The following is a 15,968-nucleotide window of genomic DNA, read 5'->3' as shown; positions in this document are numbered from 1 at the left end:
TATAATACTTCAGGGGAAAAATTGGTCTTTCAATGAAATAGAGGACTTTCAAGCATTCTTGATGAAAAGACCAGAGCTGAAAAGAAAATTTGACTTTCAAGCACAAGAATGAAGAGAAGCAAGAAAAGGTAAACAGCAAAGAGAAGTCATAAGGGACTTACTAAAGTTGAACTGTTTACATTCCTACATGGAAAGACAATATTTGTAACTCTTGAAACATTTCAGTATCTGGGTACTGGGTGGGAGTACATACACACACACATGCACACACGCACACACACATAGAGACAGAGTGCACAGAGTGAACTGAAGAGGATAGGATCATATCTTAAAAAAATGAAATCAAGCAATGAGAGAGAAATATATTGGGAGGAGAAAGGGAGAAATGGAATGGGGCAAATTATCTCTCATAAAAGAGGCAAGCAAAAGACTTATTAGTGGAGGGATAAAGAGGGGAGGGGAGAGAAAAACATGAAGTTTACTCTCATCACATTCCACTAAAGGAAGGAATAAAATGCACACTCCTTTTGGTATGAAAACCTATCTTACAATACAGGAAAGTGGGGGATAAGGGGATAAGCAGGGTGGGGGGGATGATGGAAGGGACAGCATGGGGAGGACGGAGCAATCTGAGGTCGACACTCATGGGGAGGGACAGGATCAAGAGAGAGAATAGAAGTAATGGGGGACAGGATAGGATGGAGGGTAATATAGTTAGTCTTATAAAACACGACTATTATGGAAGTCATTTGCAAAACTACACAGATTTGGCCTATATTGAATTGCCTGCCTTCCAAAGGCAAGGGGTGGGGAGGGAGGGAGGAAGAGAAGTTGGAACTCAAAGTTTTAGGAACAACTGTCGAGTACTGTTCTTGCCACTAGGAGATAAGAAATACAGGTAAAGGGGTATAGAAAGTTATCTGGCCCTATAGGACAAAAGAGAAGATGGAGACAAGGGCAGAGAGGGATGATAGAAGAGAGAGCAGATTGGTGATAGGGGCAATTAAAATGCTCGGTGTTTTTTGGGGGGGAGGGGACAAAAGGGGAGAAAATTTGGGAGGGGACAAAAGGGGAGAAAATTTGGAACCCAAAATTTTGTGAAAATGAATGTTAAAAGTTAAATAAAGAAAGAAAGAAAAAAAAATTTAAAAAAATTAAAAAATAAAATAAAAGAAGCAGCAGCTCTAAGTTCAATTTCCACTCAATTACTTATTCTCTGGGAAGCCACAACTTCTCTTCAGCTTGTTTCCTCTTCTACAAAATTATAATAATAGCACCAAAATCACAGGATTGTTGTAAGAATACTATATTAAGGTTGTTTTACAAATTTTAAAGCACTACACAAATATTAGCTATTATTATTATTATTATCATTAAGCCTCTCCCCACTCCAATCCATCCAAATAGCTACCAAAGTGATTTTCCCAGAGGATAATCCCCAAACATAAAATTAAGTCACCTCCCTATTCAATAAATGTTGGTGGTTGCGTATTACCTTTAGAATCAAATAGAAAATCCTCTGCTCCACGCTGAAAGTTCTTCACAACTTGTTCTTTTGTTTTTTAACACATTTTAACACATTACTCCCCTCCAAACATGGAATGGGTCAGTCATATTGTCCTATTTGCTGTTGACTGATCACTCAATCAACACTTATTACGTGCCCCCTACATTCTAGACATTTGTATCTAGGGATACGAAAAGAGGCAAAAGGCAGTGTCTGTCCTTAACGAATTCGTAATCGAATGGGAGAGACAGCATGCAAACAAATATGTAACAAAGCAAGCTGTATACAAAACAGGAAATGATTCAAAAGGAGAGCCATGATACTCTCCGTCCCATTTTGGAGTCTCTGCCCGAGCTGCTGTCTCCCTTACCTGGAATAGTCTCCCTCCCAATCGCTGCCTCTTATAATCTCTGACTTCCTTTAAGGCTCATTCAAGTGTCACTTCCTGAAAGAGTCCTTTCCTGGTACCCCCAGGTGCTAACGCTTTCCTCTCAAAGGCTCTTTTTCATCTACTCCGTATTTATTTTACATGTACTTATTGACATCTATGATGTCTTTTCCATTAAAATGCAATCTCGTCCTGTTGTGGCTTTTTTTTTCTAGTTTCATTTTCTTTTTTTGGAAGGTGACTTACCCACGGTCACACAGCTAGTGTCTGAGGCTGGATTTGAACTTAGGCCCTCTGATTCTAGGGTTGGTACTCTATATACTGCACCACCTAATTGTCCCTGCTTCCCAAAACTGAGCACAGTGCTTAGCGTACAGAGATGTCTTGAAAGATGTAAGCAATAATTTTATCCAATGACTCTCAACATTATGTAAGGCACAAAACAGAGATATATGCTCACCATAGGTGTCTGTCATTTGGAGGCAGATGTAACATGGAGATCAAATTATAGAAGGATTCCCTATGTAAACAGCGAGGGCCTCCAGATGCTTCTGTTTGCAGAATGCACTAGTTACATTAAGCCCCCAAAACAAGGCAGAGATTTTTACTCAAAAGAGTTTGGCCTGTTAACACAGAAAAAACCATGTCTATTCTCCAGATTATGAATGTCCCATAATAAGAAGGACAAGCTCTAGAGCTTGTAGAAACAGACACAAAATGAACAACTTGCATTTATAATTAAACAAAAAGAGAGGAAAATAGACTGCCTTCAGGAAATTGCAAAATTCCTTTATGGACCCCAAAGTGCTACCAGAAAAGACTTAACTTACTAATACCTATATTCCACTAGAATTTTTGCGTTACTAAAAGTCATGGAAGACTACAGCCCCTAAAGAATTAAAAATGAGTATCACACAGAGGGCAAACAAGAGATACATACAGGATGTGAGCAGGTTACAGCATATAATAAGGAACTTCAAAGAAGAGATGGGGTAAAGGATTTATAAGGGAAATGAGGGGGAAAAATGGGCCATTCAAGTGGTGAGAGCGAGGACTAAGAGGTAGACAGTCAGCCCAAGCATCCTCACAATGTCATCCTCAAAGGTGAGAATGGCTCCCATGTATTCAGTGGATGCCTTCGGTAAAACTGTAGGACACAGACAGACAAGACTGGAAGGTGGGTATCGGCTGCAGTTCGGAGGGAATATCCAACTTGCAGAGAACAAAGATCCACTTACAATAACAGCAGATCACCGTTATCTAGTCATGCAGGTTCCCCACCCCGGTGCTTTTAAGTGTTAAAAGTGCTTCCTTCACAGCAATCTAAATTTCTGCAATCTAAACTTTATTTAGATCTCCATTTTACAGAACATGCCCAGAGAAGTGAAGGAAGTTGCCCATAATGAAGCTACCAAACACTGAGCCCCTGTCCTAACTATAATCCCAAAGCTCTTTCCACTCCTCATTGCTCCCTTCAATGATACACATACATGGAAGAAATTAGATTCAAGGCGAACCTTTAGGGCTGAATCTTGCTAAATCAAATCAAATGCATTGTAACCATCTCCTCCCCTACCAAGGAAGGGGGAGTACCTTTCAGGGCTGGAGAAAGATCTGCGGTGGAAAAATCATCCATAAAAATGCATCCAATCCCTTCTCATTGTTTTCATCAAGGATACCCTCTATACTTGTATAGATTATTTTCATAAATATATTGGCATCATAGATAGGACACTGATGTTACAGAGAGGAAGACTTGGATTTAATCCTATCTCAGGTATTTATTAGGTGTGGGATCCTGGGAAAGTTACCCAACTTCTCTGGGCTTCAGTTTCCTTACCTGTAAAATGAGGAAGCACTTTCAATGACCTCTAAGATCCCTTCCAGCTTTAAATCTATAACTAATACTATAGACTGACCTCCAATCTCTCATCTCCAAATGCCTGTCAAACATTTCAAAATGGATGTCCAGTAGATATCTCAAACTTAGCATGTACAAAACAGAACTTACTATCTTTCCCACTAACCCTTCCCCTTGACTCCTACCTTCCCTATTACTATAGAGGGCAATGCCATCCTGCTAGTCCCCCAGGCTCACAACCCAGAAGCCATCCTGGATTCCTCATGATCTCTCATCCCCTTATATCCAAGCTGTTGCCTGCCAATTTCACTTTTGCAACATTTCTCCAACATGTCCCTTTCTCTCCTCTGACACTGCCATCACTCAAGTGCAGGTCCTCCTTACCCCATGTCTTGATTATTGCAATAACCTGCTAGTGAGTCTGTATGGCAGCATATAGTAGGTATTTAACAAATGTTTACTGATTGAAAGATCGATAAGTCATTTAAATTAAGCCTCAATTTCTTCATCATCTTCATCAATGATAATAATAGCAACTACTTTATAGGGTTGTTGTGAAGATTAAATGAGATAATATTTGTAAAATATTTTGCAGACTTTAAAGTAAATACAAATGCTAGCTATTACAGAGATGAAAAAAAGCTTAAGGAGTTGTAGTCGTTAAAATTTGCTGTCTCCTAATTTTGAAAATCATACTAGTTGCGATTTTTTTTTCCATCCTTCTGGACTCTTCCTCTTAATTGGTCTCTCTGCTTTCAGTCTCTGTACTCTCCATCTATTCTACAAACAGCTGCCAGACTATGTCATTCCCATGGTACAAAAATTTTCAGAGGATCACTGCTGTCTCAGACAAAAACAACAAAACTTCTTAGTCTGACATTTAAGGCCATCCCCAATCTGGCTCCAACCTACCTTTCTAGCCTTGGTTCATATTACTCCCCTCTACATTCTAGTCAAACTGGACTACTAACTGTTCCCCAAACTCAACATTCCGTCTCATATCTCTACGCATTTGCTCATGACATTCTCCAGGCTTAGAATAGAATCCCTCAACTCCACATGACTAAATTTCTTATTCTCAGATTCCTTCTATCTATCAGTGCTTTTTTCCTGCTTCAATTATCTTATATTTATCCATCCATGTATATTTTGCAACCCAGTAGAATATAAGTTCCTTGAGGGCAAAAGCTGTTTCCTCTTTGTCTCTGAAATCCCTTCTTTGATATACCTTAAAAAAAAAACAAAACCAAAGCAATTCCTGAGCACTTTTAACGATTTTATGAAACCCTCCACCCACCCACAGTATGAATTTCTTCAGTGTATATCTGATCAGGATCAACCATAATTTCTAACATCATTTTCTTGAATGCTATTTTTTCTTCACCAAAAAAAAGTTTCTTCATAAAGTTCTGAGGGCTTAAAAGACTAAATGTGAACGTTCCAATGAAAAATCACCCACTATCCAAATGCTAGCAAATCTATTCCATTTCATTCCTATTCATTATCTTCTTTACAACTTTATCTATAAAAGTGTGGAGAAGACTTGGATTAGTTAAATCTAATATCAGCTTTTCTGCAGGCTTATTTTCTCCTTCGATGCTTTCCATTATTTTGTGAGGATATTATACATACTTTGATATTCAATGATATTAATGCAAAAGTGGCATTAGGTGGGAATGATGAGAAATATATTGGAAAGCATGGGTCAGCAAGGAGAAATGTGAGCAAGGCTAACATTTTTATATCTTGACCAATATCAAAAAAGAAATCCTGATGCAGTTGGCAATCTTGATAGGAAATGCTGAACATATCACACACAAACCCCCAAACAACAACAACAACAAAAAACATTTCGACAGGAAAAGACTTGTTACTGACACAAGTCATCAATGATTCAATTGTCTTGACATAATCATTTTAAAAATCAGAATTAGTAAAAAAAAAAACAGGAGAAAAAAAGAATGAGAAAAAGATCTGGTATGCAGGAACTATCTTTTGCCTTTCTTTGTATCCCCAGCACTCACCAGTGTCTGGCACAGAGTGGGCACTTAATAAATGCTTACTGCCTGCTTATAACTAAAAGAACAAAATCTTTAGGATATTTACACACACACACACACAGAGGATATCTATCCTCCATGAACGTAGTAGTAGGTAACAGGTAGGCTTTTGCAAGCAATATCCTATAACAGACTACTTATCTACACAAGATTCCGCTCTGCTTATTGTCTGTTGATTTTGAAACAGCACTTGATTCAACAGAATAAAAAGCTCTCTTCCAACAAGTTGTCTCCCATTTATACATTGACTACTCAAGATTTCTTGAAAAATATTACTGAAATAACTTTGCCCAACAACTTTCTGATAATGAATATCAGGCAAAGCATAAAAGAGAATGCTACATGCTCTTCAAAGAGATTCAGCAGAGTCCAAAGTGCAGCTGCTTTCATTAGAACATCCTCCAAATGCCCCTGCTTGTGTATCACATTTATCTAGCTTCATGAAGCAGCAAATCACTGCTGACCTTCTTGGAAGAGATCTGGAAACCGCTGAATGAGTCTGGCTTTGCAATTCACACGTGAAAAGACCAAGTAGATAAAATAATTTCTACTGACCAGATTATGACAAGGCTGAATTACTTTCAGAAAACTAGAAAATTTACTTAGTGATCCAAAGCTTCTCCCAGAGACAAAAGGTTTTTTTTCTTTTGTTTTGTTTTAATATCAACAATCTCCCAAGGTTACTTTATAGCTGACAGAAACAGAAGACAACAGTTTCTGAAGAAATGAAAATGAGTATCACACAGAAGGCACTGGAGAGGTACATTGTAGATGTGAGCAGGTTGCAACATGTAACCAACATGGAACTTTGAAGATGATCGAGAAAATGTGTGCTAGGAAGAAAAGGTGGGCTGGTCCTCTAGCGTGGGTAAAGCAGAATAATCATATAACCTGAACACTCCATTGGTATTTTTGCATATGAGGAAAAAGAGAAGAAGGTCTCCTAATGTAGATGTTTGTTTAAGTCCCATGTGGGAGAACAAGAACATGAGTCACATGGACAGGAAGATGGATTACAATATACATGACTGGAGGGAACATCCAAATAGATGAGACCACAGATCCATTTAAATATTGAGTACTCATAATTTTTAAATCATTCTTTTATATGTTGGTTTGCAAGTAAGCTTATTTTTCAAACTCATAGCTGAACAAGAAATTCCCTACAATACCTGACAAGTGGTCAGCCATGTTCTGCAGTTAAGACTTCTAATGATGGGGAATCCACAAATACCTAAGGCAGTCTACTTTGGGTTTGTCTAATTATTAGGAAGTTTTTCTTAACGCAACCTACAACTGTATTAGCTTTCTTGACTGCTATGTAAGAGTAGAATCTCAATAGATTAAACAGTACATTTATTAAGCCCTTAATGTACTGGGCAGTGTGCTAAGCATGACGCTACAAGTCCTAGTTCTCAAAGATTTACATTCCACATTCTTCTAGTCTAGAGAAGGCTGGAAAGTGAGATGAAGACCTAGCAAGATAAAGCAAAAATTCATCTACGAGAGCACAAAGTGATTCCAACAGCGGAGTCCAAGTATCCAGTATGGAAGATCTGACTAGAGGTCAGGTGAGACAGCCTGGAGAAGAGCAAAGACCACACCTCCAAGGGCTGTAACATTTAGGTGCAGAGCACAGTTTAAACCTTAAAGTTCTCTTTATGTTATTATCATAAAGAGAACTGTTGTTAAGCCAAGCCTATTCTCAAGTTAACTCTCTAAACTCATGTAAAAGCCTTATACTTTCTAGCTTTTTATATAGTCCCTTATTATCCTCTCCAGCTCTACATTTACATCTATTAGACATCTTTTGACTATCACTCCAACACCTGGAAGTAAACAAAACCATAAGCGAACTAGTCTCACAGTTCTTTCTCAAACCTGTCCCTTCTCCTAACTTCCCTATTTCCATTGATGGTACCATTCATTATTCTTTCATCTATACAGGAAAATAGTTTGACCCTTCCATCGCCTTCACCCTCCACATTCAAATGTTTTATTCTTTCCTCTAACTAGTATCTGATCTTAGTGCACAAAGACAGCTGAATCTAAAATGGCTCCCATGTCAGTAACTCTTCATGAAAACAGCATTCATAAGTTATAGGTAGTAAGCTTCAAATTAATCCACAAGCTTTCAGATGCTTGTATTTCTTCAACCCAAATTATACTTTTAATACCTTTTGCCAGTCTACTCTATGCCTAACTTCACACTGCAGTTGCCACACGTGAGAGCACATACTAACTCGGTTTGGAAGATTTTCTGAAGTACTTTGTGGAATTTCTCTATTTTTTTATCCTGTGCAGCAGATGTGATACAGAAGCGCCAATTATCTTTTCAATGGTCTTTTTGCTTATACTCATCAGCAGCACTTCAAGGCAAGATGGCCAAGTATCCCCTGAAATTATCCTCCTTGTACTTGACTGAACTATGAAACCAATTCTTTTATTCAACTCTCCAAGGAAAACCTGCAAACTGCTTTGTTTTCATTTACAGCAAGACTATAAATATTGATATAACTTAGTTCCTCTGGTAATTCACAAACTCAATGGGCACTGGATGAAGATCTCAAATTCAGAATAATAGCAGTTAATGTTTACAGAAGGACCACTATGCATGATTTTTGGCAGTCTATCTCCTTTTCTCACCATTATCATTGCAACAATAGAAGTGACTACTTCTCAACAAGGGTCAACTTTACTTAAAATTTGTTTATATAAATATATGTATATATATTTAAATATATAAAATCTAAAGATATTATCATAACAATAACAAAGAGAAACCTAAATCTTCTTCCCAAGTTAACCTTCTTCCAGTTTAACATGGGAATGGAGGGTTTCAACACTGGTCACAAGTTACAGGCATTTCTTTCCCTTATAATCTGAGATATAGGCCATCACAAAATATGTCATCAATGTGGCACATAAAGTTTTCTGTGAATTTCATCATAAGGAAGGAGACACTGCCAGCAACCCATGACAATTCAATTCTGAGCAAAAACAAGCATCACTCACATATAGTCAAGTGCCAAAGATAAAATAGTTGGTAGCACTCAACTAGTAGAGAAGCCAGTTTCATCCACCTTCAGATGCATCTAGATCTATGCTGAATGGAGAATAACTTCATATTCTGAGGGAGAAATCTGCTCTGTGTACCACCAAAGGTTAACTAGATGACAAACACCACCGTCAGATGAGGAAGTGAAGACTTGAACGAGAGAATGAAAATCACAGCTCTAGAGCTGAAAGGAGCCTTAGAACTCATCTAGTTTAACCTCTTAACTTTACTGAAATGGAAATTGAAGCCCACAGAGGTAAATGATTTGTTCAATGTCACAGTGAAGGAGCAACAGAGCTGATATTTTAACCCAGGGCCTCTTATTTCCAAATGCAGCAGTCTTCCCATTGTATCAGGTTGCTTCACAAAGATTGGGAAGATACGATTTTTTTTAAGTAGGCATGTGGAGGATGGGGGAAAAGTAACATACACCAAGAAATACTAGACAAGGATTCTCAAGCTAAAAGAGAAAAGCAAGAGAATAGGAAACTGAGGGGAAGGAATATAGCACTGAAAAAGGTGGACCTGAGAGGGTTAAAGGTTTAAAGTTAGAATAAGGAATAAATAAGGAGAAGGGAGGAGGGAACCAAAAACAGAGCTAAAGCATCACAGAAACAAAAGATGTCAGACATGGTCCAGCTCCCGCAGATCAGCCAGTTCTACCTCTAATGAGGGACAGGAGAGTACGTAGGATCGCAGATTTAGAACTGAAAAAGAACCACAAAAGCCATCTAGTCGAACCCTCTTGTTTAATAAATAAGGAAATGAAGATCCAGAAAGAAAAACTGACTGTCAGTGGCCGACTGCAGAACCACTGGTCTCTCTTTCCACTGACCCAGGGAAGCGAGCTACTGATAATCTGCCAGCCAGTTAGTGGCGGAGCCAGGGCTCGAACCCAGGTCTTGTAACTCCGAATCCGGTGCTCTTTCTGCCGCATCTTAAAGTTGAGGAGAGAGTGGTGGTGGAGTAAGAGACTCCCGTGGGCTAGAGGAAGCTGGACGACGGGCCAGAAGAAGCAGCTGGTGTAAGGATGGAGAAGAGGGCAGTGAAACGCTGGGGCTTGGGCGGGCCGTGGTTCTGAGGGTCAGGCTGGGGAGGCCGGGAAAGGGAGCCGGGGGTGCCGTAAGCCGTGGGAGGTTAAGAGGGGGCCGGAGGCCCGAGGGGGGGCCGGAGCCTGGGGAAGAGGGGGCGGGGAGAAGGCCGGCCGGGCCCAGGGGAGGCGGAGACGAGCGCAGGGCGCCCGGGGTTGTAGTACCTCTCCGGAGCTGGACATGTTGCGGAGCTGAAGAAGCCGCGGCCGCCACTCGCCCGGCGAGTAGCCACCCGAGTCTGCAACGCCGGGGCCTTCCCCGAGCCGGGTAGGCGCCACTCAAACCCGGCGCGTCGGCTGCTCAACTGAGGGCCCTGGCGGCCGGGGGCGGGGTTGCCCCGCCACTTCCGTCGCGGACCAGATGCGGTCACTTCCGGAAACTCTTCGGCTCCCCGCGCAGTTCCTCGCGGTCGCCATCTTGAGTGGGGCAAGTAGGGCAACGTACCCTACTCCCTCCCTCCCTCCCTCCCTCCCCCCCTTCCCCCGCTCCCAAACGAGAGCTCTCGTACACAAAACGCGCACGCGCACGCGCACGCCTGCACGCACGCGTTACGTAGGCGCAACTTGCAGACTCAAAGCCACGCTGGGGTTAAAGGGAGGAGCTAAAGCAGGACCCTTGGATGTGCGAGCCCGCTAGCTATGAAAAGAAACCTGTCTCCTTATCAGCAAAATGGGGAGAAGGTGGTAACGCTTCTTTTAGCCGCCTGACCCTGCCAAGTCCCTCAGCGGGACTTCTTATTAATCCACCAATAAATATTTATTTATTTATTATAAACCTGTCCAGTGCTGGCACCATGCTAGGTGCTGAGGCTACTAAAAATTACACCTATGCCTTCCCTCAAGGAGGTTACATCCTATAGAGGAAGATAACGTGCACATGTGGACACATGTATGTGCATGTATAACCCACATACAGATAGATAATAGGATAACTTAGGTGAGTAGTGATGACAAACAGCTGGGAGAGTCAGGAAAAATCCTCCTGGAGGCTTGGTGTTGGGTTCTGATACATGGTATTTAGCATGTCAGTTTCCATTCTCCAAGTTCTGGTAAAAATGGGGGGGGGGGGGAGAAGGGTTAGAATACATTGTATATCTTATCTGTGTGTTCCTTCTCCCGGAGCCTCAGTTTCCTGGGCTATAAAATAAGGAAGATAATAACTCTTGCAAAAGTCCCTCTCCAAAGACTTTGCCAGCAGAGGGAGGTCAAGCTATAGGCAGGATCTGGCTGAACAGATTTGCTGTGTTCCCTTTCTCCACAAATCATCCTGGATAAATTCAAAGCTGCTTACTGCCAGAAAGTTGGCTCATTAATTATGAATTGTTTTTGGTTACAGCACTTCCCAAACGCTGTCTGTTGAGGCACAGAGGAAATTATTATGTTTATCCCTTAAAATCTGGAATCCTTAAATTATTGAAGGAAACCATGCTACCTACTTCACAGAAGATTCAATGAAATAGTATACATAACAACTTGTAATCCTTAAATGTTGCTCTCCTAATATCCCACTTTTCAGGTGAAGGCACTTACCTCAGGTAACATAGATAACCACTTAAAAATAATAACTAACATTTTGTAGCACCTACTATGTTCCAGGTGCCTTATAAATCCTAGGTACTCTTGTTATCTCTATTTTAACTTTGGGAAACTGAGGCAAACAGTTGTTAAATGATTTGTTGAGGACTACACAGCAAGTAGGACAGCTAGGTGGTAAAGTGGATAGAGCCCTGAGTTCAGAATCAGAAAGACTTCTCTTCATGAGTTCAAATGTAGCCTCAGACACTTACTAGCTGTGTGACCCTGAGCAAGTCACTTAACCTTGTTTCTCTCAGTTCCTCATCTGCAAAATGAGCTGGAGAAGGAAATAGCAAACCACTCCAGTATCTTTGCCAAGAAAATTCTAAATGGGGTCACAAAGAGTCAGACATTACGAAAAGCTACTTAACAAAAAACACAACTAGTAAGTATCTGAGACTTGATTTGAACTCAAATCTGCCAGCTTCCAGACCCAATACTCTAAACATTGCACTAGCCTGCTCCAAATCTACAAATAGGCCAGTCAAAATCAAATGGAAAGTGAACTCAGTTTGAAAGAAAGCCAACTGACATAAATCAAGGTTCTTTCCGCCATACCACATTGCATCTCAGAAAAGAACTGGGACCTTCTCACCATAGTTAGCCTTATGGTGAAATTCACAAAAAAATGCTATGGAGAGTTCCTCAAAAAGTAAGCTCTCACATCACTTCCTATTCCCCACTTTCCCCATCCTGCAAAAGAAAAAAAGAGTATTGCATTAGCTTCTATGACATATCTCCAATAGGAAAGCCACAGTTTATTCACAGTTACTTAGTGTTTACCCTGTTGCTTCCACCCAAATTAGGGTAAAGATTTAGGTTTCAAAACCATTGTGTTCAGTAACAGCAACATTGTGAAATGACCAACTTTGATAGACTTAGCTCCTCTCAGCAATGAAACATCTAAGAGCTTCAAAAGACTCATGATAGAAAATGCTATCCACATCCAGAGAAAGAACTATAGGGTATGGATGCAGATCGAAGCATAACTATTTGCTCTTTTTTGTTGTTTTTTTCTTTCTCATGTTTTTTCCCTTTTGTTCTGATTCTTCTTTCAAACATGACTAATGTAGAAATGTTTAATATCATTGTACATGCATAACTTCTATCAGATTGCATTCCATCTTGGGGAGTGGGAAGGGGAGGGAGGGAAGGAAAAGTTTGGAACTCAAAATCTTGTAAAAGTGAATGTTGAAAACTATCTTTCCATGTAATAGGAAAAAATAAAATAGCATTAAGTGGAAAATAAATAAATAGAAATCTTATAAGGTGAATATTTAAAAAAAATAAAAAACATTGTGTTTTGGGGTCAGATCAGAGAAGACTAATAATTGCTTCCTCAGCAAGGACCTAGTTCTGTTGTCTACGAAAGCAGCAGTTTCAGCAAAAAATGGTAGAAAGATGGAAGGGGTAGAATTCATAGATTAATAATAAGAGCCAGAGTTTACATAAGTTATCTCCTTTGATCCTATACTGTGAGGCAAATGCTAGTTTATCATCCCATCTTACAGATAAGGAAACTGAGGCAGCGATGTTAGGTGATCTGGGCAGTCACATAACTAACAAGTGTCTAAAGCAGTACTGAAATGCAGATCTTCCTGATTCCCAGTCCAGCTGTCTATCCAGCAGCTGTCAGCATACGTTGATCTGCCTTCAAGGACCTTAACCAATCATTTGGAACTTAACAAAACAAATTAGGTGGGACAGATAAATGCACAAAAACATATGATACAAATTTGATTACTACTGTTCAGTCATTTTAGTCATGTCCAACTCTTTGTTGGACCCTAATTTGGAACTTGCTTGGCAAAGATACTGGAGTAGTTTGCCATTTTCTTCTCTAGACCATTTTACAGATGAGGAACTGAAGGGTCATAGTGTCTGAGACCAGATTTGAACTCAGGAAGATCAGTCTTGCTGACTTCAGGCCTCATACTCTATCCACTGAGCCAAACTAGCTGCCTTTCATGATGCAAATTAGAATGGGATAAATCCCTTTATAGGAAAGGTACACAGAAGTGATGGAGAAGGGTGAGAGGAATCAGGAAAATAGGAAGGAAGGAAGGAAGGAAGGAGAATGGCAAAAGGATAGATGGATGTAAGCTAGGTCTTAAAGAACAGGTGAGGTTTTAACAGACAGAAAAAAAGATGCCTTTTTAGTCACCACAGATAGATAATTGTGTCTCAAAATACCTTCTATAGCTGTTTGGTTTACTGTAGGAAGTCTGGCTTTCACATTTCCAGCACTAACAGACCCTCTTTCAGAACAAGTTCGCTTTCCATTTGATTTTACCTGGCCTATTTGCAGATTTGAAGGAGGTGAAAATAAGCAGTTTCATTATATTGCTGGAAACAAAGTATATGAACTTAATATGTAATTACTGCTACCCTCTGTAATAAGTTCTTGTTAAATGAATAAGTGAGTGATTGATCTGATTATTAGTTATTTTGAAAAAAGAGTTTGGTGGGGAGAGTGAAACTAAGGATAAAATGCAACGTAGTCATTGGGCCTCAGAGGAGTACCCTGATAGGTCCTTGCAGCCTGATCTTTGATGACAGAATCAAAGGAACATTTCTGCACTCCCTGGAAATATAACACCTAAAGTTAGTTCCCTCCTCATCCCTACCCCAAAGGAACAGAGAAAAAGAATATAGATATAGCTGGTAGTACAGTAGTTGGAGTGCTAATCCTGAAAGACTCAAGTTCAAATTTGGCTTCAAATACTTATTAGCCGTGTGACCCTGGGCAAATCACTTAACCTTTGTCTGTGTCAGTTTCCTCAATTGTAAAATGAGGATAATAACAGCACCTACCCTCATCGGGTTGTTGTGAGGATCAAATGAGATAACATTTGAAAAAATGCTTAGCACAATGCCTGGCACATAGTAGGTGCTAAATAATTCATTTTTTTTAAAGGCCAAGTTATGCAAACTTTAAAGCACTAAATGAGTTTGTTTTGTGTCCAAACCCATGATTTGCCAGTGAAGAAGTTCATTCTAGCAGTGCAGACATCCTATAGCTTATTGTCAATGGTAATCCTAGGTTGAAGTTTAACCTCTGACACTCACTGCCTGAGGCTCTGATACAGAATTCCCTCATTTGAGAGTTCGCTATATCATGTAAACCGCAGACCCAGTCGCTATCCCTGTTATTCTAACAGCTCCAGAAATTCTCAATAGAGGCAATGAGGCATGTTCACCAGTAAGTAGCATCAAAGTACAAAGGAGAGGTCCAGGCAAAGTGAAATAGATCATGTTCAGCTGGTTGGGGAAGGTGAAGAAAAGAACTGGTGGATTAACATGGCACATAACTAGATCTTAAAGGAAGACAATAAGTATTGATTAAGTGCCTACTGTGTAAGTGCCAAGCACTTTACAAATAACTCCTTTGACCCTTATGACAACCATGGGAAATATGTGCTGTTACTATCCCCATTTTCCACTTGAGGAAACTGAGGCAGGCAGAAATTAAGTGACTTGTCCAAGGTCACACAGCTAATAAGGTAGCATTTGAACTCAGGGCTTTCTGACCCCAGACCCAGCAGTCTATAACCTACCAGCTAGCTGCCTAGGCAGCTCTGTCTTGAAGGAACAGAAGAATATGAGAAAGAAGAGGTAGAGACTAAGGAAGAAAGCCATCAGGTCAGGGGTTCTTAACCTGGGCTCCATGAACTGTTTTTTAAGAGCTATTTTGACTAAATGTAGTTCAATATCATTGGTTTCTTTGTAAGCTTATCTATTTTATTTTACTAATTTAAAAACATTCTGAGAAGGGGTCTATTGTCTCCACAAGGCTGCCAGAGGGGTCCATGACACAAAATAGGTCAAGGACTTATGCAGTAAGTACCAACCACAGAAACAGGAGAAACTAGAGTGAAAACGTAAAGCCCATAATAGAAGTCATATGGGATATCGATGTTAAGTCATTTCAGTCATGTCCAACTCTTCATGACCACGTTTGGGGTTTCCTTGGAAAAGATACTGAAATAGTTTGCATTTCTTCTCCAGCACATTTTTAACAGATGAGGAAACTGAGGCAAACAGGGTAAAGTGACTTGCCTAGGGTCACACAGCTACTGTCTGAGGCCAGATTTGATCTCAGGAAGATGAATCTACTCTATTTTTCTACCAAACTAGAATAATCACCATTTCCCAAACGTGAAAACCTGTCCTTACCTATATTCTATGGCTTACCTCCACAATTCCTTCTCTTACATTCAAATCCTTTTGCTTAACTGAAGGAATCTCTGTCTTCTGAATTCCCTTGTATCTATGTTTCTTGGCATTTATAGCAAACTCTCTTGTAATATAGCATCTAAGTGCCTTCCCTCTAAGATTATTTCATATATGTTTTGTGCGTACATAGTTGTTTCCATGTTGTCTCCTGATTCCCTCATTAAATTGTGAGCTCCTTGAGAACAAAGACTGT

The 15,968-nt window shown here is 40.1% G+C and overlaps 1 protein-coding gene across 7 annotated transcripts in view; it reads right to left on the bottom strand.

The window, feature by feature from the left end:
- Positions 1-10,324, bottom strand: part of FBXL18 (F-box and leucine rich repeat protein 18) — a 342,104-nt gene extending 331,780 nt beyond the window's left edge. For all 7 annotated transcript variants that reach the window (XR_011964532.1, XR_011964531.1, XM_072597658.1 and 4 more), the window contains exon 1: positions 10,130-10,324. Coding sequence is in view for 5 of the 7 variants with exons in the window: in XM_072597658.1 (XP_072453759.1) it covers positions 10,130-10,147 (18 nt within the window). In the remaining 2 variants the exon portion in view is untranslated. The remainder of the gene's footprint in view (positions 1-10,129) is intronic.
- Positions 10,325-15,968: the final 5,644 nt, after the last annotated feature.

Source organism: Notamacropus eugenii, chromosome 3 (assembly GCF_028372415.1).
Source record: "Notamacropus eugenii isolate mMacEug1 chromosome 3, mMacEug1.pri_v2, whole genome shotgun sequence".
Taxonomy (NCBI): domain Eukaryota; kingdom Metazoa; phylum Chordata; class Mammalia; order Diprotodontia; family Macropodidae; genus Notamacropus; species Notamacropus eugenii.
The sequence above is the reverse complement of the archived record's forward strand: the minus strand, read 5'-3'. Positions and strand labels throughout refer to the sequence as shown.